Raw genomic sequence first — 21,096 nt, 5'->3', positions numbered from 1 at the left:
ACAGCATTTTATTATTATTGTAAAAAAAAAAAAAGTGCTTTAAATGTGAAAAGAGACACTGGGCTTTTATTGATTCATTTCTGCAGGGATGAAATGTTTCAGCTGGTGACAGTTACTTAATGATATCTGAGGCAGTGAAGACCTTCTCATTTCTTAAACAGCTATGTTGGGAGACACATCCCATGGTCGATGAAAGAATTTGGGTTAAGAACTGTTCAACACAGGATTAAAACCTGGAAGTTGGAGAACATCTAAGTAGAAAAAAATGTTGTTAGTGATCTTGAATGACCACGATTATAGATCACTTAAATGTTAAGTCATGGTAGAAAATGATAGATGTTAGAGGGTTGCTTCAAGACGTCAGGCCTGGGCTGACCAACATGTGGATCTAAATGAAGTCAGCTGACTATCTGAACATAATAAATGATCGCGCTTTTCCATTGACGGAACATGGACATATTTCAAGATGACTAAAGATGACAACAATGACAACAAAATGACAACAATGACAAAATACATCAGGCTCTAAGTGTGTAAGAATGGTTCAGACAGCATGTGACATCACCTTCACAACTGGATTGGCCACCTTAAGCTCACTGAAAATGTTGGAGATGTGATTCATGCATTGGTTCCACTCTCCCATACTCAACATACTCAAATCCAGTTCCTCAGCAGATAAGTCCTCTACTGAGTTCCACTTAGAGGGAAATCTGCCACTACAATAGTGATCCACTGAGCTGCAAGAACCCCTGGCTTTTGGTAGAAGACCAGTGGACTGTTTTATAGCATGTTACACCCAACATGCTATATAAGTCAATTTTGAGGTGTGTGCCTGGGACTGTTTCATGGACGTTAAACTGAAAAAGGTGGATTTGGGCACACTGAATTTAATATGCACCTCTGACCATGTCCAACTACATCCAGGATAGATACATCTCTTCCAAATAAAATAGAATATGAAGAAACTGATGCAACAATAATTTAAGAAATTAGAATTTATTAAATTCTTAGTACCAGGAATCCATGACACGCCTCATGCTCATGAAGCGCATGTTGCCCCAGCCCATATTCATGAAGTTCCTGTACTCTCCAGGTCCGAAGTACCACATCCTGCCTCTGTAGTGGGGCTGCTCGTACATGAGCCAGTGGCCGTCCATCACATGACAGGACATGCAGCCGTTCATGCGGTAGCGGTCCATGCAGTTGTCACAGTCGTCCATGAACTCGTGCATCTGGCCTCCGAAGTCATTTCTATCGTAGATCCTCATTCTGTAGTTTCCTCTGTACTGGTTAGTTGATGTAAAGAATATTCATTTTATTTTTTCACAATATGGACTTTTTCAAGCTGATTTTTAATTTGTTGTTTTGTTATTTACCATGGGGATATAGCGGCAGGACCTGATGCAGTTGTTCCAACCAAACATGTTCATGTAGTCACCGTACTCGCCCCTCCTCATGAAGTAGCCATTACCCATGTAGTTGGCCTGGTCGTAGACCATGAAGCAGCCACTGTGCACCCTGCAGGAGTGGCAGCGGCTCATGTAGGAGTGCATGTCGGCACAGTCGCCCATACAGTCCCAGGAACGTCCCATGAAGTTCCTCTCCTCGTAGAAGGTGACCTGGAAGAAAAAAAAAAATCTGGTGACCTGGAATCAAACTAAAGCACAAACACCTAATTAAAATTTTTAAATGAGTGACAATTTCTTACCCTGCCCATGTTCATGTTGGTGTTGCTGCCGGTGTTACTCATCTTCTGACTTGTTTGGCTGCTGTAGCTGCACTGCTCTACTGCTGCTGGAAACCTTACTTTTATACCTGGTCAGAGCGAAAAGAAGCTTACCCCCTATTGTGTGTAAACCCCTGACCTGGCAAAGTGAAATAGTGGCCTATAGTGTTAGGCTAAAAAAAGAACATGTGGAGTAAAAGAAAAGTAACTTGCTAAAAATGTGTAGTTTCTGTGAAATACATGGTTTGAATGCTTATCTCTGGAAATTACTAGAACATAATTCTTCTATTATTCTAGTTTTGGGTTCTAGATAACATTTTTAAAAATGTATAAACAAAGGAGCAGTACAGATGAAAAGCATTCTAGTTAGTTCATGTTTTACTTCATTTTACATATGTTTCCAGGAACATTGTTCCTAGCACATGGGTGTATTACTTTATTTTATTCAACTTATTTCTTTTAGACACTTTACTTATTAAAATTTTATATTAATTACTAAATACATTTTATTATTACATTTTTTTCATTACTGCAATTGAAACTATATCTTATTGAATCGATATTCGTATTAAGCACACTAGATTAAATCCAATTTATTGATTTGTGATGTGAAGTGATTGTCACATGTGATACACAGCAGCACAGCACACGGTGCACACAGTGAAATTTGTCCTCTGCATTTAACCCATCACCCTGAGTGAGCAGTGGGCAGCCATGACAGGCGCCCGGGGAGCAGTGTGTGGGGACGGTGCTTTGCTCAGTGGCACCTCAGTGGCACCTTGGCGGATCGGGATTCGAACCGGCAACCTTCTGATTACGGGGCCGCTTCCTTAACTGCTAGGCCACCACTGCCCCACAAAAGTTGGTGTCACGATTCTTGCTCAGCCACATCATCAGACACGAGTGGGCGCGGTCGAGGAAAAGAACAGCATTAAAAGGACTTCATATGATTCTCTCTGTCTTGTTGCTCACTTTTTGTAGATTGACCTGGTCTCACGCAGACTTTTTTATCCGTATGCTATTCTCCCGGATTATCCAAGCCTGCGCCCTGACGCCGATTCTGTCTACTCTCTTAGTTCTCTGGACCCCTGCTGAAATGTACTTACCAACCACTCTCTCACCCGACGTCTGTAATTTAGGAAAGCAGCTAAAAATAGAGATGCAAATGTTTTGTAAGGTGAATGAATTGAGATTTATAGATTGGTATACTTTACCTTTGTGGCCAATATCTAATTTAAATGTCAACTAAATTTAATCCGTTTAATACAAAAATATATATTTTTTAACTCAGACGGCTTCACCATGGGGGTTGGTGACGAGCACACACTGAAACGGCGTCAGCCCCGTGGAGGAATGGTGAAGGGAGTTCTGGGCATCCTCCGCCCGCACTAAAAAAAAATCAGCCCAGTCGTGCTGGCTGCTACGACAGTAGGCATGGAGGAACCCGCCAAGTTCTTTCAGCTTGGCCATTGGTCTGTGGGTGGTAGCCAGATGTTAAACTAACCTTGACCCCTAAATGTTTGAAAAAGGCTTTCCACATCCTAGATGTGAATTGTGGGCGACGGTCCGACAGGACTTCCTCCTGGATGCAATAGTACCAAAGCACCTTCTGGAATAGGGTCTCCGCTACTTGCAGAGCGGAGGAAGAGGCCGAAATGGAATAAACTGACATCCACCACAACAAGCTACCACCTGCTCCCTCCAGCAAGTGGCATCATTCCCCCAATGTGGCCCTTACCCACATCGGTTGCAGGGATTAACGGTGTACATCACTGGGACTGAATCGAGCCCCCGGTAGTCAATGCATGGTCTAAACCCCCCCCCCATTTCTGATTAAAATCTGTAGGTTGTGCAACCTCAGTGTCCTGTCTCTTTGTTGCAGGACGTTGGGGGCACTCGTTTCCCCAGTGGCCCTTGTGTCCACATAACAGACACGCGCCCTTCTGGTGCCAACGTCTCTTGTTCTCCTGCTTCATGTGGGCTGAGGTGACCTGCGTCACTTCTGGGGATGGTGGCCTCCGTTCCGAGCATGTTGCTGCTCCAGTTCTGGAGTTGGAGGTCACAGCACAGTGGGTTTCAGCAGCGGCGGACAAGCATTGGGGAGATCACATCCTGCGACTGTCCCGGAGTTTGGTGATCAGAGTGATAACCATGGAGATACTGTCGTCCAGCCGTCGGATAAGTCTTCCCATCTTCACCCCATCCACTTTACATTTACATTTACATTTACAGCATTTATCAGACGCCCTTATCCAGAGCGACTTACAATCAGTAGTTACAGGGACAGTCTCCCTGGAGCAATTTAGGGTTAAGTGTCTTGCTCAGGGACACAATGGTAGTAAGTGGGATTCGAGTTCATAGGCGAGTGTGTTACCCACTAGGCTACTACCACCCACTTTCTTCTGCCAGTACCCAGAACTCTAACGCATAGTCGCTCACGGACATCGAGTATTATTTGATTGAATGAAGGCCCTCCCCTGCTTCGGGCGGTCGAACACCGCTTTGAAGCGCTGTACGAACCTCGGACACTGGCCCTGTGGGTCGCTGCAGGACTGTGCCGATCTTCTGCTTCTCATAAAGCCAGATGAATGTTTTTACTTGTCAAGCTCGCCCAGCACCACACCCACATTGCTCCGTGACCTCTGAAAGGGCGGCTGTGAGTTTCCCCAGGTGCCGGTGGTGAGAGGCGAGAAGTCCTTCCACTGCCGTGGGGACGTCAGGTGGACGGGGGATGTTTTCGGGGTCTATCTTGAAGCGAAAGTCAGCCATCTGTCATGACCGGAATGTCCAAAAAAAATGTAAAAAATAAATGAAACCACTGCTTCTTGGTACTTGCGTAGGCCCAAGATCCTGACAGACCACACCCTCACTAATACAGCCAGGCACCGAGAGCTGTCAGAGAAGAACGGGTCATTCTTTACAAGCAGAACAGCATGCACAACACACCACAGTAGGCATGCTGGTGGACGACTCTGTACAGTTCCGGTCAAGCTGGGTTTTTATAGGGGAACCATTAGCCTCAATCAACCACAACTGATACTGGTTAACCTGAGGAGGGCGGAAGAAAGTAGGTGGAGACATGAATCATGTCACACAGATCCTCCTACCCTAGTACTCTCGAGAGGAAGGACATGTTGAGGGGGGCAGAGCTGGCATGGTCGTGACAATGTCAAGATTTTTTTAATTTATAGATGAACACTGGGGTATAAGGGGCATGAATAATTTACAATCATTTGTACAATTCTGTACATTAAATCAAAGGCTTAAATAAAATAAATACAAATATACATTTTCAAATGATTTAATTTTATTCAATTATTTAGTACCAAGAGTCCATGACACGCCTCATGCTCATGAAGCGCATGTTGCCCCAGCCCATATTCATGAAGTTCCTGTACTCTCCAGGTCCGAAGTACCACATCCTGCCTCTGTAGTGGGGCTGCTCGTACATGAGCCAGTGGCCGTCCATCACTTGACAGGACATGCAGCCGTTCATGCGGTAGCGGTCCATGCAGTTGTCACAGTCGTCCATGAACTCGTACATCTGGCCTCCGAAGTTATTTCTATCGTAGATCCTCATTCTGTAGTTTCCTCTGTACTGTTGGACAGAAAGGAACAGGACATAGAATGTGTCAAAATGGATCAACAGTATTGTCTATGCTTGTCTATGGTTTTAAAAAAACATTTACCATGGGAATCCAACGACAAGATCTGATGCAGTTGTTCCATCCAAACATGTTCATGTAGTCACCGTACTCGCCCCTCCTCATGAAGTAGCTGTTACCCATGTAGTTGGCCTGGTCGTAGACCATGAAGCAGCCACTGTGCACCCTGCAGGAGTGGCAGCGGCTCATGTAGGAGTGCATGTCAGAACAGTCACCCATACAGTCCCAGGAACGTCCCATGAAGTTCCTGTCCTCGTAGAAGGTGACCTGGAAAACATTGAACAATGAAGAATGACAAATTATTCAATGGATGAAAGAAATTAAATAACTAGACTTCATTTGAAGCGTTATGTCTTACCCTGCCCATGTTCATGTTGCTGTCGCCGCTGGTGTTACTCATTTTTCTGAGCTGGTCGGCTGCTGTTGCTGCACTGCTCTACTCCTCTAGAATCCTTTAGTTTTATACCTGGCTCAACCCAAAAGAAACTGACCTCTTATTGTGGAAAAACCCCTGACTTGGCAAAGTGGGTCTATAGAAACATGAAGGTAAAGAGACTGTTTGAAGTAGATTAGAGCCTGTGTCCTTTTCTAGTAATGTCTATTCTGTGGCATTTTGGCACATTTGGGAGATCTTTGTTTTTCATAAAATTTGGTTAAAAAATTATATTTTCTGCACTTCATGACTTTCAAAGGTCCAACTTCAATTTGAAAGTAAATTAGAAATGAATTTATTTTACTTGTATGAAGATAAGGGTTCATATTCATAGATCAATACAGAAGACACTGTTACAGTTAGAATGAATAAAATATACTGTTCAATTTTCAAAAGGCAAATACCTGAAAAAATAAACTTGAATAAAAGTTTTTATATAGGGAATTTTCTGCATTTAGAAGGAAGGAATTAAACAAAAACATTCTGATCAACCAGAAAACATATAAATCTGTACCCAGTAATGCTGACCCATCATAATCATAACATCTGAATATGGCTTATTTAACAGTGTTGTCCCCTTTTCACCATATTTGGACAAAATATACATTATCCTGAAACTCACAAAAATCCAAATCAAGGCAGCAGTCTTTTTAGGTAGAACCTTTATTTTGTACAAATGTTTTCCTATCAATTTTCAAAATCTAGTAATAATTACTAATGAGAATTTGATATGCCATTTAGTTTTCTACGTGTCCCTAATACCCACACACTACACCAAAAAACACAGTAACTTTTCACAGTCATAGTGTAATAGCTAGGAACTCCACCAGGGGCCACCTGAAAGGATATGATGTCATAAATCATGAAAGAAATATTGTTATATCATTGTATATTTTTATGTTATTATTATTTATTCAAACATACAATCCTAAATTCAGAACCATATTTTCATTCATATAAGCTTATCACTATCTCCTTGTTATTCTGTTTTCTTTTAAGCTTGGAATGAGACCTTAATGTATACATGTCAAACAAATGATACTTCACAGAAACCGCTATGTGCAACCATATTTCTACAGTAGACCAGAATGGAAAAACCAGTTCCAGAGAGTGGAGTTTATGTCTTAATTTGAATGTGGCAGTTTAATTCCAGCTCTGACCAGAAATGGAATATCTGGAGCAACTGGAACATCACCAATTAGAAAATATCCAGATGAGTAGCAATATATGCAACATTGTTTCTTATAGAAATAAAAGGTATAATAAACAGATAAAGCCCAACTTTAAATTGCAAGGTGTTATTAGTTATTCTTTTTAATTTTGGAAAAAAGCAACAATATTGGGCAGCAAAATTGATGTAATTTGAGTAAAATTAGATTATTAGGTTTTTATATCACCTCTAGTGTCTCCAAAAGTTATTATTTCTCAAAAAGATGTGAAATAATTTAGACATTTAGATGTTCAATATTGTCGTGGTTTGACTTTGCGGAGGATTCCAGTTCAGCATTCCGTTCCAGAGTTTGCAGTTGACTGTGTGTTCATGGTATTCAGATTGTGTATATCTGTGTCTCTATATATAAATCTATTCTGGTTGTTTCTTGCCCCTGTCAGGTCATTGTGCTTTAATTCTGTTCTGTGTACTCTTTGTCCGGTCTCTGAAAAACATCTCTTGTCTACATAAGTTGTGCGAATGCATCCTCAGTTTCATGCCAGCACAGGTTCCTGAAAAATAACTATTTCAAATGTCACCTAACTTTAATTACATTAATTAAATGTTTTTTTTGCACTTCGAACTGACTGTGGTACGTGGACAAGACTAACATGCAGGTTAACTTAGCATATTCATTGGGAATGTCAACATTTAAAAAAAAATCAATGGAACCTGATGGTCTCCGTAGTTTCTAAATGCACACTAGGGTAGGAAAGGATTTTTGATCTGTACAATCTGCAACATCAATTCCATAGTTCTGTACCATCATTAAAAAATGTAAAACATTGAAACACTATTTTTTGTTTAAATTAGTTTATTCAATTATTTAGTACCAAGAGTCCATGACACGCCTCATGCTCATGAAGCGCATGTTGCCCCAGCCCATATTCATGAAGTTCCTGTACTCTCCAGGTCCGAAGTACCACATCCTGCCTCTGTAGTGGGGCTGCTCGTACATGAGCCAGTGGCCGTCCATCACATGACAGGACATGCAGCCGTTCATGCGGTAGCGGTCCATGCAGTTGTCACAGTCGTCCATGAACTCGTGCATCTGGCCTCCGAAGTCGTTTCTATCGTAGACCCTCATTCTGTAGTTTCCTCTGTACTGTTGGGCAATTGGCATAAGCAATTATGACAATGTAATTTAATGCAATAATCGTTCCCTTTTTGTCAGAAATATATATTTACCATGGGGATATAGCGGCAGGACCTGATGCAGTTGTTCCATCCAAACATGTTCATGTAGTCACCGTACTCGCCCCTCCTCATGAAGTAGCTGTTACCCATGTAGTTCATGCCATCGTAGACCATGAAGCAGCCACTGTGCACCCTGCAGGAGTGGCAGCAGCTCATGTAGGAGTGCATGTCAGAACAGTCACCCATACAGTCCCAGGAACGTCCCATGAAGTTCCTGTCCTCGTAGAAGGTGACCTGGAAAACATTGAACAATGAAGAATGACAAATTACTCAATGGATGAAAGAAATTAAATAACTAGACTTCATTTGAAGCGTTATGTCTTACCCTGCCCATGTTCATGTTGCTGTCGCCGCTGGTGTTACTCATTTTTCTGAGCTGGTCAGCTGCTGTTGCTGCACTGCTCTACTCCTCTAGAATCCTTTAGTTTTATACCTGGCTCAACCCAAAAGAAACTGACCTTATTGTGGAAAAACCCCTGACTTGGCAAAGTGGGTCTATAGAAAAATGAAGGTAAAGAGACTGTTTGAAGTAGATTAGAGCCTGTGTCCATTTCTAGTAATGTCTATTCTGTGGCATTTTGGCACATTTGGGAGATCTTTGTTTTTCATAAAATTTGGTTAAAAATTTATATTTTCTGCTCTTCATGACTTTCAAAGGTCCAACATGAATTTGAAAGTAAATTAGAAATGAATTTATTTTACTTGTATGAAGATAAGGGTTCATATTCATAGGTCAATACAGAAGACACTGTTACAGTTAGAATGAATAAAATATACTGTTCAATTTTCAAAAGGCCAATACCTGAAAAAATAAACTTGAATAAAAGTTTTTATATAGGGAATTTTCTGCATTTAGAAGGAAGGAATTAAACAAAAACATTCTGATCAACCAGAAAACATATAATTCTGTACCCAGTAATGCTGACCCATCATAATCATAACATCTGAATATGGCTTATTTAACAGTGTTGTCCCCTTTTCACCATATTTGGACAAAATATACATTATCCTGAAACTCACAAAAATCCAAATCAAGGCAGCAGTCTATTTAGGTAGAACCTTTATTTTGTACAAATGTTTTCCTATCAATTTTCAAAATCTAGTAATAATTACTAATGAGAATTTGATATACCATTTAGTTTTCTACGTGTCTCTAATACCCACACACTACACCAAAAAACACAGTAACTTTTCACAGTCATAGTGTAATAGCTAGGAACTCCACCAGGGGCCACCTGAAAGGATGTGATGTCATAAATCATGAAAGAAATATTGTTATATCATTGTATATTTTTATGTTATTATTATTTATTCAAACATACAATCCTAAATTCAGAACCATATTTTCATTCATATAAGATTATCACTATCTCCTTGTTATTCTGTTTTCTTTTAAGCTTGGAATGAGACCTTAATGTATACATGTCAAACAAATGATACTTCACAGAAACCGCTATGTGCAACCATATTTCTACAGTAGACCAGAATGGAAAAACCAGTTCCAGAGTGTGGAGTTTATGTCTTAATTTGAATGTGGCAGTTTAATTCCAGCTCTGACCAGAAATGGAACATCTGGAGCAAATGGAACATCACCAATTAGAAAATATCCAGATGAGTAGCAATATATGCAACATTGTTTCTTATAGAAATAAAAGGTATAATAAACAGATAAAGCCCAACTTTAAATTGCAAGGTGTTATTAGTTATTCTTTTTAATTTTGGAAAAAAGCAACAATATTGGGCAGCAAAAGTGATGTAATTTGAGTAAAATTAGATTATTAGGTTTTTATATCACCTCTAGTGTCTCCAAAAGTTATTATTTCTCAAAAAGATGTGAAATAATTTAGACATTTAGATGTTCAATATTGTCGTGGTTTGACTTTGCGGAGGATTCCAGTTCAGCATTCCGTTCCAGAGTTTGCAGTTGACTGTGTGTTCATGGTATTCAGATTGTGTATATCTGTGTCTCTATATATAAATCTATTCTGGTTGTTTCTTGCCCCTGTCAGGTCATTGTGCTTTAATTCTGTTCTGTGTACTCTTTGTCCGGTCTCTGAAAAACATCCCTTGTCTACATAAGTTGTGCGAATGCATCCTCAGTTTCATGCCAGCACAGGTTCCTGAAAAATAACTATTTCAAATGTCACCTAACTTTAATTACATTAATTAAATGCTTTTTTTGCACTTCGAACTGACTGTGGTACGTGGACAAGACTGTAACATGCAGGTTAACTTAGCATTTTCATTGGGAATGTCAACATTTAAAAAAAAATCAGTGGAACCTGATGGTCTCCGTAGTTTCTAAATGCACACTAGGGTAGGAAAGGATTTTTGATCTGTACAATCTGCAACATCAATTCCATAGTTCTGTACCATCATTAAAAAATGTAAAACATTGAAACACTATTTTTTGTTTAAATTAGTTTATTCAATTATTTAGTACCAAGAGTCCATGACACGCCTCATGCTCATGAAGCGCATGTTGCCCCAGCCCATATTCATGAAGTTCCTGTACTCTCCAGGTCCGAAGTACCACATCCTGCCTCTGTAGTGGGGCTGCTCGTACATGAGCCAGTGGCCGTCCATCACATGACAGGACATGCAGCCGTTCATGCGGTAGCGGTCCATGCAGTTGTCACAGTCGTCCATGAACTCGTGCATCTGGCCTCCGAAGTCGTTTCTATCGTAGACCCTCATTCTGTAGTTTCCTCTGTACTGTTGGGCAATTGGCATAAGCAATTATGACAATGTAATTTAATGCAATAATCGTTCCCTTTTTGTCAGAAATATATATTTACCATGGGGATATAGCGGCAGGACCTGATGCAGTTGTTCCATCCAAACATGTTCATGTAGTCACCGTACTCGCCCCTCCTCATGAAGTAGCTGTTACCCATGTAGTTGGCACCATCGTAGACCATGAAGCAGCCACTGTGCACCCTGCAGGAGTGGCAGCGGCTCATGTAGGAGTGCATGTCAGAACAGTCACCCATACAGTCCCAGGAACGTCCCATGAAGTTCCTGTCCTCGTAGAAGGTGACCTGGAAAATATTGGACAATGAGGAATGACAAATTACTCAATGGATGAAAGAAATTAAACAACTAGACTTCATTTGAAGCGTTATGTCTTACCCTGCCCATGTTCATGTTGCTGTCGCCGCTGGTGTTACTCATTTTTCTGAGCTGGTCGGCTGCTGTTGCTGCACTGCTCTACTCCTCTAGAATCCTTTAGTTTTATACCTGGCTCAACCCAAAAGAAACTGACCTCTTATTGTGGAAAAACCCCTGACTTGGCAAAGTGGGTCTATAGAAAAATGAAGGTAAAGAGACTGTTTGAAGTAGATTAGAGACTGTGTCCTTTTCTAGTAATGTCTATTCTGTGGCATTTTGGCACATTTGGGAGATCTTTGTTTTTCATAAAATATTGTTGCAAAAAAGTTGAAAATTAATATTTTCTACACTTCATGACTTTCAAAGGTCCAACTTGAATTTGAAAGTAAATTGGAAATGAATTTATTTTACTTGTATGAAGATAAGAGTTCATATTCATAGGTCAATACAGAAGACACTGTTACAGTTAGAATGAATAAAATATACTGTTCAATTTTCAAAAGGGCAATACCTGAAAAAATAAACTTGAATAAAAGTTTTTATATAGGGAATTTTCTGCATTTAGGAGGAAGGAATTAAACAAAAACATTCTGATCAACCAGAAAACATATAAATCTGTACCCAGTAATGCTGACCCATCATAATCATAACATTTGAATATGGCTTATATAACAGTGTTGTCCCTTTTCACCATATTTGGACAAAATATACATTATCCTGAAACTCACAAAAATCCAAATCAAGGCAGCAGTCTATTTAGTTAGAACCTTTATTTTGTACAAATGTTTTCCTATCAATTTTCAAAATTTAGTAATAATTACTAATGAGAATTTGATATACCATTTAGTTTTCTACGTGTCTCTAATACCCACACACTACACCAAAAAACACAGTAACTTTTCACAGTCATAGTGTAATAGCTAGGAACTCCACCAGGGGCCACCTGAAAGGATATGATGTCATAAATCATGAAAGAAATATTGTTATATCATTGTAAATTTTTATGTTATTATTATTTATTCAAACATACAATCCAAAATTCAGGACCATATTTTCATTCATATAATATTATCACTATCTCCTTATTATTCTGTTTTCTTTTATGCTTGGAATGAGACTTTAACGTATACATGTCAAACAAATGATACTTCACAGAAACCGCTATGTGCAACCATATTTCTACAGTAGACCAGAATGGAAAAACCAGTTCCAGAGTGTGGAGTTTATGTCTTAATTTGAATGTGGCAGTTTAATTCCAGCTCTGACCAGAAATGGAACATCTGGAGCAAATGGAACATCACCAATTAGAAAATATCCAGATGAGTAGTAATATATGCAACATTTTTTCTTATAGAAATAAAAGGTATAATAAACAGATAAATCCCAACTTTAAATTGCAAGGTGTTATTAGTTTTTCTGTTTAATTTTGGAAAAAAGCAACAATATTGGGCAGCAAAAGTGTTGTAATTTGAGTAAAATTAGATTATTAGGTTTTTAAATCACCTCTAGTGTCTCCAAAAGTTATTATTTCTCAAATAGATGTGAAATAATGTAAACATTTAGATGTTCAATATTGTTGTGGTTTGACTTTGCGGAGGATTCCAGTTCAGCATTCCGTTCCAGAGTTTGCAGTTGACTGTGTGTTCATGGTATTCAGATTGTGTCTCTATATATAAATCTACCCTGGTTGTATCTTGCCCCTGTCAGGTCATTGTGCTTTAATTCTGTTCTGTGTACTCTTTGTCCGGTCTCTGAAAAACATCCCTTGTCTACATAAGTTGTGCGAATGCATCCTCAGTTTCATGCCAGCACAGGTTCCTGAAAAATAACTATTTCAAATGTCACCTAACTTTAATTACATTAATTAAATGCTTTTTTTTCACATCAAACTGACTGTGGTACGTGGACAAGACTGTAACATGCAGGTTAACTTAGCATATTCATTGGGAATGTCAACATTTAAAAAAAATCAGTGGAACCTGATGGTCTTCGTAGTTTCTAAATGCACACTAGGGTAGGAAAGGATTTTTTTTCTGTACAATCTGCAACATCAATTCCATAGTTCTGTACCATCATTAAAAACTTTAAATAATTGAAACACAAATATTTGTTTAAATTAGTTTATTCAATTACTTAGTACCAAGAGTCCATGACACGCCTCATGCTCATGAAGCGCATGTTGCCCCAGCCCATATTCATGAAGTTCCTGTACTCTCCAGGTCCGAAGTACCACATCCTGCCTCTGTAGTGGGGCTGCTCGTACATGAGCCAGTGGCCGTCCATCACTTGACAGGACATGCAGCCGTTCATGCGGTAGCGGTCCATGCAGTTGTCACAGTCGTCCATGAACTCGTACATCTGGCCTCCGAAGTTATTTCTATCGTAGATCCTCATTCTGTAGTTTCCTCTGTACTGTTGGACAGAAAGGAACAGGACATAGAATGTGTCAAAATAGATCAACAGTATTGTCTATGCTTGTCTATGGTTTTAAAAAAACATTTACCATGGGAATCCAACGACAAGATCTGATGCAGTTGTTCCATCCAAACATGTTCATGTAGTCACCGTACTCGCCCCTCCTCATGAAGTAGCTGTTACCCATGTAGTTGGCCTGGTCGTAGACCATGAAGCAGCCACTGTGCACCCTGCAGGAGTGGCAGCGGCTCATGTAGGAGTGCATGTCAGAACAGTCACCCATACAGTCCCAGGAACGTCCCATGAAGTTCCTGTCCTCGTAGAAGGTGACCTGGAAAACATTGAACAATGAAGAATGACAAATTATTCAATGGATGAAAGAAATTAAATAACTAGACTTCATTTGAAGTGTTATGTCTTACCCTGCCCATGTTCATGTTGCTGTCGCCGCTGGTGTTACTCATTTTTCTGAGCTGGTCGGCTGCTGTTGCTGCACTGCTCTACTCCTCTAGAATCCTTTAGTTTTATACCTGGCTCAACCCAAAAGAAACTGACCTCTTATTGTGGAAAAACCCCTGACTTGGCAAAGTGGGTCTATAGAAACATGAAGGTAAAGAGACTGTTTGAAGTAGATTAGAGCCTGTGTCCTTTTCTAGTAATGTCTATTCTGTGGCATTTTGGCACATTTGGGAGATCTTTGTTTTTCATAAAATATTGTTGCAAAAAAGTTGAAAATTTATATTTTCTGCACTTCATGACTTTCAAAGGTCCAACTTGAATTTGAAAGTAAATTGGAAATGAATTTATTTTACTTGTATGAAGATAAGAGTTCATATTCATAGGTCAATACAGAAGACACTGTTACAGTTAGAATGAATAAAATATACTGTTCAATTTTCAAAAGGCCAATACCTGAAAAAATAAACTTGAATAAAAGTTTTTATATAGGGAATTTTCTGCATTTAGAAGGAAGGAATTAAACAAAAACATTCTGATCAACCAGAAAACATATAATTCTGTACCCAGTAATGCTGACCCATCATAATCATAACATCTGAATATGGCTTATTTAACAGTGTTGTCCCCTTTTCACCATATTTGGACAAAATATACATTATCCTGAAACTCACAAAAATCCAAATCAAGGCAGCAGTCTTTTTAGGTAGAACCTTTATTTTGTACAAATGTTTTCCAATCAAATTTCAAAATCTAGTAATAATTACTAATGAGAATTTGATATACCATTTAGTTTTCTACGTGTCTCTAATACCCACACACTACACCAAAAAACACAGTAACATTTCACAGTCATAGTGTAATAGCTAGGAACTCCACCAGGGGCCACCTGAAAGGATATGATGTCATAAATCATGAAAGAAATATTGTTATATCATTGTATATTTTTATGTTATTATTATTTATTCAAACATACAATCCTAAATTCAGAACCATATTTTCATTCATATAAGCTTATCACTATCTCCTTGTTATTCTGTTTTCTTTTAAGCTTGGAATGAGACCTTAATGTATACATGTCAAACAAATGATACTTCACAGAAACCGCTATGTGCAACCATATTTCTACAGTAGACCAGAATGGAAAAACCAGTTCCAGAGAGTGGAGTTTATGTCTTAATTTGAATGTGGCAGTTTAATTCCAGCTCTGACCAGAAATGGAACATCTGGAGCAAATGGAACATCACCAATTAGAAAATATCCAGATGAGTAGTAATATATGCAACAATTTTTCTGATAGAAAGAAAAAGGTAGAATAAACAGATAAATCCCAACTTTAAATTGCAAGGTGTTATTAGTTATTCTGTTTAATTTTGGAAAAAAGCAACAATATTGGGCAGCAAAAGTGATGTAATTTGAGTAAAATTAGATTATTAGGTTTTTATATCACCTCTAGTGTCTCCAAAAGTTATTATTTCTCAAAAAGATGTGAAATAATTTAAACATTTAGATGTACAATATTGTTGTGGTTTGACTTTGTGGAGGATTCCAGTTCAGCATTCCGTTCCAGAGTTTGCAGTTGACTGTGTGTTCATGGTATTCAGATTGTGTATATCTGTGTCTCTATATATAAATCTACCCTGGTCATTGTGCTTTAATTCTGTTCTGTGTACTCTTTGTCCGGTCTCTGAAAAACATCCCTTGTCTACATAAGTTGTGCGAATGCATCCTCAGTTTCATGCCAGCACCGGTTCCTGAAAAATAACTATTTCAAATGTCACCTAACTTTAATTACATTAATTAAATGCTTTTTTTGCACTTCGAACTGACTGTGGTACGTGGACAAGACTGTAACATGCAGGTTAACTTAGCATTTTCATTGGGAATGTCAACATTTAAAAAAAATTAGTGGAACCTGATGGTCTCCGTAGTTTCTAAATGCACACTAGGGTAGGAAAGGACTTTTTTTCTGTACAATCTGCAACATCAATTCCATAGTTCTGTACCATCATTAAAAATTTTAAATAATTGAAACACAAATATTTGTTTAAATTAGTTTATTCAATTATTTAGTACCAAGAGTCCATGACACGCCTCATGCTCATGAAGCGCATGTTGCCCCAGCCCATATTCATGAAGTTCCTGTACTCTCCAGGTCCGAAGTACCACATCCTGCCTCTGTAGTGGGGCTGCTCGTACATGAGCCAGTGGCCGTCCATCACATGACAGGACATGCAGCCGTTCATGCGGTAGCGGTCCATGCAGTTGTCACAGTCGTCCATGAACTCGTGCATCTGGCCTCCGAAGTTATTTCTATCGTAGACCCTCATTCTGTAGTTTCCTCTGTACTGTTGGGCAATTGGCATAAGCAATTATGACAATGTAATTTAATGCAATAATCGTTCCCTTTTTGTCAGAAATATATATTTACCATGGGGATATAGCGGCAGGACCTGATGCAGTTGTTCCATCCAACCATGTTCATGTAGTCACCGTACTCGCCCCTCCTCATGAAGTAGCTGTTACCCATGTAGTTCATGCCATCGTAGACCATGAAGCAGCCACTGTGCACCCTGCAGGAGTGGCAGCGGCTCATGTAGGAGTGCATGTCAGAACAGTCACCCATACAGTCCCAGGAACGTCCCATGAAGTTCCTGTCCTCGTAGAAGGTGACCTGGAAAACATTGAACAATGAAGAATGACAAATTATTCAATGGATGAAAGAAATTAAATAACTAGACTTCATTTGAAGCGTTATGTCTTACCCTGCCCATGTTCATGTTGCTGTCGCCGCTGGTGTTACTCATTTTTCTGAGCTGGTCAGCTGCTGTTGCTGCACTGCTCTACTCCTCTAGAATCCTTTAGTTTTATACCTGGCTCAACCCAAAAGAAACTGACCTTTTATTGTGAAAAAAACCCTGACTTGGCAAAGTGGGTCTATAGAAACATGAAGGTAAAGAGACTGTTTGAAGTAGATTAGAGCCTGTGTCCTTTTCTAGTAATGTCTATTCTGTGGCATTTTGGCACATTTGGGAGATCTTTGTTTTTCATAAAATTTGGTTAAAAATGTATATTTTCTGCACTTCATGACTTTCAAAGGTCCAACTTCAATTTGAAAGTAAATTAGAAATGAATTTATTTTACTTGTATGAAGATAAGGGTTCATATTCATAGGTCAATACAGAAGACACTGTTACAGTTAGAATGAATAAAATATACTGTTCAATTTTCAAAAGGCAAATACCTGAAAAAATAAACTTGAATAAAAGTTTTTATATAGGGAATTTTCTGCATTTAGAAGGAAGGAATTAAACAAAAACATTCTGATCAACCAGAAAACATATAAATCTGTACCCAGTAATGCTGACCCATCATAATCATAACATCTGAATATGGCTTATATAACAGTGTTGTCCCCTTTTCACCATATTTGGACAAAATATACATTATCCTGAAACTCACAAAAATCCAAATCAAGGCAGCAGTCTTTTTAGGTAGAACCTTTATTTTGTACAAATGTTTTCCTATCAATTTTCAAAATCTAGTAATAATTTTTAATGAGAATTTGATATACCATTTAGTTTTCTACGTGTCTCTAATACCCACACACTACACCAAAAAACACAGTAACTTTTCACAGTCATAGTGTAATAGCTAGGAACTCCACCAGGGGCCACCTGAAAGGATATGATGTCATAAATCATGAAAGAAATATTGTTATATCATTGTATATTTTTATGTTATTATTATTTATTCAAACATACAATCCTAAATTCAGAACCATATTTTCATTCATATAAGATTATCACTATCTCCTTGTTATTCTGTTTTCTTTTAAGCTTGGAATGAGACCTTAATGTATACATGTCAAACAAATGATACTTCACAGAAACCGCTATGTGCAACCATATTTCTACAGTAGACCAGAATGGAAAAACCAGTTCCAGAGAGTGGAGTTTATGTCTTAATTTGAATGTGGCAGTTTAATTCCAGCTCTGACCAGAAATGGAATATCTGGAGCAACTGGAACATCACCAATTAGAAAATATCCAGATGAGTAGCAATATATGCAACATTGTTTCTTATAGAAATAAAAGGTATAATAAACAGATAAAGCCCAACTTTAAATTGCAAGGTGTTATTAGTTATTCTTTTTAATTTTGGAAAAAAGCAACAATATTGGGCAGCCAAGTTGATGTAATTTGAGTAAAATTAGATTATTAGGTTTTTATATCACCTCTAGTGTCTCCAAAAGTTATTATTTCTCAAAAAGATGTGAAATAATTTAGACATTTAGATGTTCAATATTGTCGTGGTTTGACTTTGCGGAGGATTCCAGTTCAGCATTCCGTTCCAGAGTTTTCAGTTGACTGTGTGTTCATGGTATTCAGATTGTGTATATCTGTGTCTCTATATATAAATCTACCCTGGTTGTATCTTGCCCCTGTCAGGTCATTGTGCTTTAATTCTGTTCTGTGTACTCTTTGTCCGGTCTCTGAAAAACATCCCTTGTTTACATAAGTTGTGCGAATGCATCCTCAGTTTCATGCCAGCACCGGTTCCTGAAAAATAACTATTTCAAATGTCACCTAACTTTAATTACATTAATTAAATGCTTTTTTTGCACTTCGAACTGACTGTGGTACGTGGACAAGACTAACATGCAGGTTAACTTAGCATATTCATTAGGAATGTCAACATTTAAAAAAAAATCAGTGGAACCTGATGGTCTCCGTAGTTTCTAAATGCACACTAGGGTAGGAAAGGATTTTTGATCTGTACAATCTGCAACATCAATTCCATAGTTCTGTACCATCATTAAAAAATGTAAAACATTGAAACACTATTTTTTGTTTAAATTAGTTTATTCAATTATTTAGTACCAAGAGTCCATGACACGCCTCATGCTCATGAAGCGCATGTTGCCCCAGCCCATATTCATGAAGTTCCTGTACTCTCCAGGTCCGAAGTACCACATCCTGCCTCTGTAGTGGGGCTGCTCGTACATGAGCCAGTGGCCGTCCATCACATGACAGGACATGCAGCCGTTCATGCGGTAGCGGTCCATGCAGTTGTCACAGTCGTCCATGAACTCGTACATCTGGCCTCCGAAGTTATTTCTATCGTAGACCCTCATTCTGTAGTTTCCTCTGTACTGTTGGGCAATTGGCATAAGCAATTATGACAATGTAATTTAATGCAATAATCGTTCCCTTTTTGTCAGAAATATATATTTACCATGGGGATATAGCGGCAGGACCTGATGCAGTTGTTCCATCCAAACATGTTCATGTAGTCACCGTACTCGCCCCTCCTCATGAAGTAGCTGTTACCCATGTAGTTCATGCCATCGTAGACCATGAAGCAGCCACTGTGCACCCTGCAGGAGTGGCAGCGGCTCATGTAGGAGTGCATGTCAGAACAGTCACCCATACAGTCCCAGGAACGTCCCATGAAGTTCCTGTCCTCGTAGAAGGTGACCTGGAAAACATTGGACAACGAGGAATGACAAATTATTCAATGGATGAAAGAAATTAAATAACTAGACTTCATTTGAAGTGTTATGTCTTACCCTGCCCATGTTCATGTTGCTGTCGCTGCTGGTGTTACTCATTTTTCTGAGCTGGTCGGCTGCTGTTGCTGCACTGCTCTACTCCTCTAGAATCCTTTAGTTTTATACCTGACTCAACCCAAAAGAAACTGACCTCTTATTGTGGAAAAACCTCTGACTTGGCAAAATGGGTCTATAGAAACATGAAGGTAAAGAGACTGTTTGAAATAGATTAGAGCCTGTGTCCTTTTCTAGTAATGTCTAGTCTGTGTCCTTTTTGCACATTCGGGAGATCTTTGTTTTTCAAGTTGAAAATTTATAATTTCTCTGTTTTATGACTTACAAAGGTCCAACTTGAATTTGAAAGGAAATTAGAAATAAATACATTTTTCTTGTATTAAGATTAATATCCTTTGGTCAATACAGAAGACACTGTTACAGTTAGAATGAATAAAATATCCTGTTCAATTTTCAAAAGGCAAATACCTGAAAAAATAAACTTGAATGAAAGTTTTTATATAGGAAATTTTCTGCATTTAGAAGGAAGGAATTAAACAAAAACATTCTGATCAACCAGAAAACATATAAATCTGTACCCAGTAATGCTGACCCATCATAATCATAACATCTGAATATGGCTTATTTAACAGTGTTGTCCCCTTTTCACCATATTTGGACAAAATATACATTATCCTGAAACTCACAAAAATCCAAATCAAGGCAGCAGTCTTTTTAGGTAGAACCTTTATTTTGTACAAATGTTTTCCTATCAATTTTCAAAATCTAGTAATAATTACTAATGAGAATTTGATATGCCATTTAGTTTTCTAAGCGTTCCTAATACCCACACACTACACAGTAACTTTTCTTAGCTAGGAACTGCACTAGAGGCCATGTGACAGGACATTATGTCATGAACCATGAAAGAAATATCATTATATCATTGTATATTTTTCTATTACACTGGTCAACAGTGAAAAAAGGTCTAACTTTTTATAGCTGATTTAGGATCATTTTAATGCATTAAATCCAAAAATCACATTGGTTTTGTGCTACCAGGTCAACTTTTTGATCTATTGTCGAAATTAGATAAACTGATGACATGCAAAGCATTACGTAATCTACATTGTGTGCGTGTGTGTGTGTTTCTCATTTATAGACCTATACTTAAAATTTTGTTGCTGCATCTTACAAATATTGTTATTTAGAGTTTCAAAGTTAATGAGATGGCATCATTAAGAATATCTTGCAGAAATAAGTCTGATGTCATCTGTTACATTTGTGGCGAATACACTCTTGTTCATAACAGGAAACCAATCACAAGTTTCTTAA

The 21,096-nt window shown here is 38.4% G+C and overlaps 6 protein-coding genes across 6 annotated transcripts; all 6 read right to left on the bottom strand.

The window, feature by feature from the left end:
• Positions 1-5,045: 5,045 nt before the first annotated feature.
• Positions 5,046-5,791, bottom strand: LOC114774341 (gamma-crystallin M2-like). The gene is made up of 3 exons (XM_028966270.1): positions 5,750-5,791; positions 5,416-5,658; positions 5,046-5,324 (listed from the first exon to the last, which is right to left on the bottom strand). The coding sequence occupies exons 1-3, from the start codon at positions 5,789-5,791 to the stop codon at positions 5,046-5,048; spliced, it is 564 nt and encodes a 187-aa protein (XP_028822103.1).
• Positions 5,792-7,860: 2,069 nt separating this feature from the next.
• LOC114779688 (gamma-crystallin M2-like) lies at positions 7,861-8,571 on the bottom strand. Its single transcript, XM_028967522.1, has 3 exons — positions 8,557-8,571; positions 8,223-8,465; positions 7,861-8,139 (listed from the first exon to the last, which is right to left on the bottom strand). Exons 1-3 carry the CDS (start codon positions 8,569-8,571, stop codon positions 7,861-7,863), a joined length of 537 nt encoding a protein of 178 aa, XP_028823355.1.
• A 2,096-nt stretch (positions 8,572-10,667) lies between these two features.
• LOC114773881 (gamma-crystallin M2-like) lies at positions 10,668-11,405 on the bottom strand. The gene is made up of 3 exons (XM_028966036.1): positions 11,364-11,405; positions 11,030-11,272; positions 10,668-10,946 (listed from the first exon to the last, which is right to left on the bottom strand). The coding sequence occupies exons 1-3, from the start codon at positions 11,403-11,405 to the stop codon at positions 10,668-10,670; spliced, it is 564 nt and encodes a 187-aa protein (XP_028821869.1).
• A 2,070-nt stretch (positions 11,406-13,475) lies between these two features.
• LOC114773943 (gamma-crystallin M2-like) lies at positions 13,476-14,221 on the bottom strand. Its single transcript, XM_028966042.1, has 3 exons — positions 14,180-14,221; positions 13,846-14,088; positions 13,476-13,754 (listed from the first exon to the last, which is right to left on the bottom strand). The coding sequence occupies exons 1-3, from the start codon at positions 14,219-14,221 to the stop codon at positions 13,476-13,478; spliced, it is 564 nt and encodes a 187-aa protein (XP_028821875.1).
• A 2,061-nt stretch (positions 14,222-16,282) lies between these two features.
• LOC114774245 (gamma-crystallin M2-like) lies at positions 16,283-17,020 on the bottom strand. Its single transcript, XM_028966189.1, has 3 exons — positions 16,979-17,020; positions 16,645-16,887; positions 16,283-16,561 (listed from the first exon to the last, which is right to left on the bottom strand). The coding sequence occupies exons 1-3, from the start codon at positions 17,018-17,020 to the stop codon at positions 16,283-16,285; spliced, it is 564 nt and encodes a 187-aa protein (XP_028822022.1).
• A 2,069-nt stretch (positions 17,021-19,089) lies between these two features.
• On the bottom strand, positions 19,090-19,827 carry LOC114774117 (gamma-crystallin M2-like). The gene is made up of 3 exons (XM_028966055.1): positions 19,786-19,827; positions 19,452-19,694; positions 19,090-19,368 (listed from the first exon to the last, which is right to left on the bottom strand). Exons 1-3 carry the CDS (start codon positions 19,825-19,827, stop codon positions 19,090-19,092), a joined length of 564 nt encoding a protein of 187 aa, XP_028821888.1.
• Positions 19,828-21,096: the final 1,269 nt, after the last annotated feature.

The sequence above is a fragment of the Denticeps clupeoides genome, chromosome 2, assembly GCF_900700375.1.
Source record: "Denticeps clupeoides chromosome 2, fDenClu1.1, whole genome shotgun sequence".
NCBI lineage: Eukaryota > Metazoa > Chordata > Actinopteri > Clupeiformes > Denticipitidae > Denticeps > Denticeps clupeoides.
This window is presented reverse-complemented; position numbering and strand designations above follow the sequence as displayed.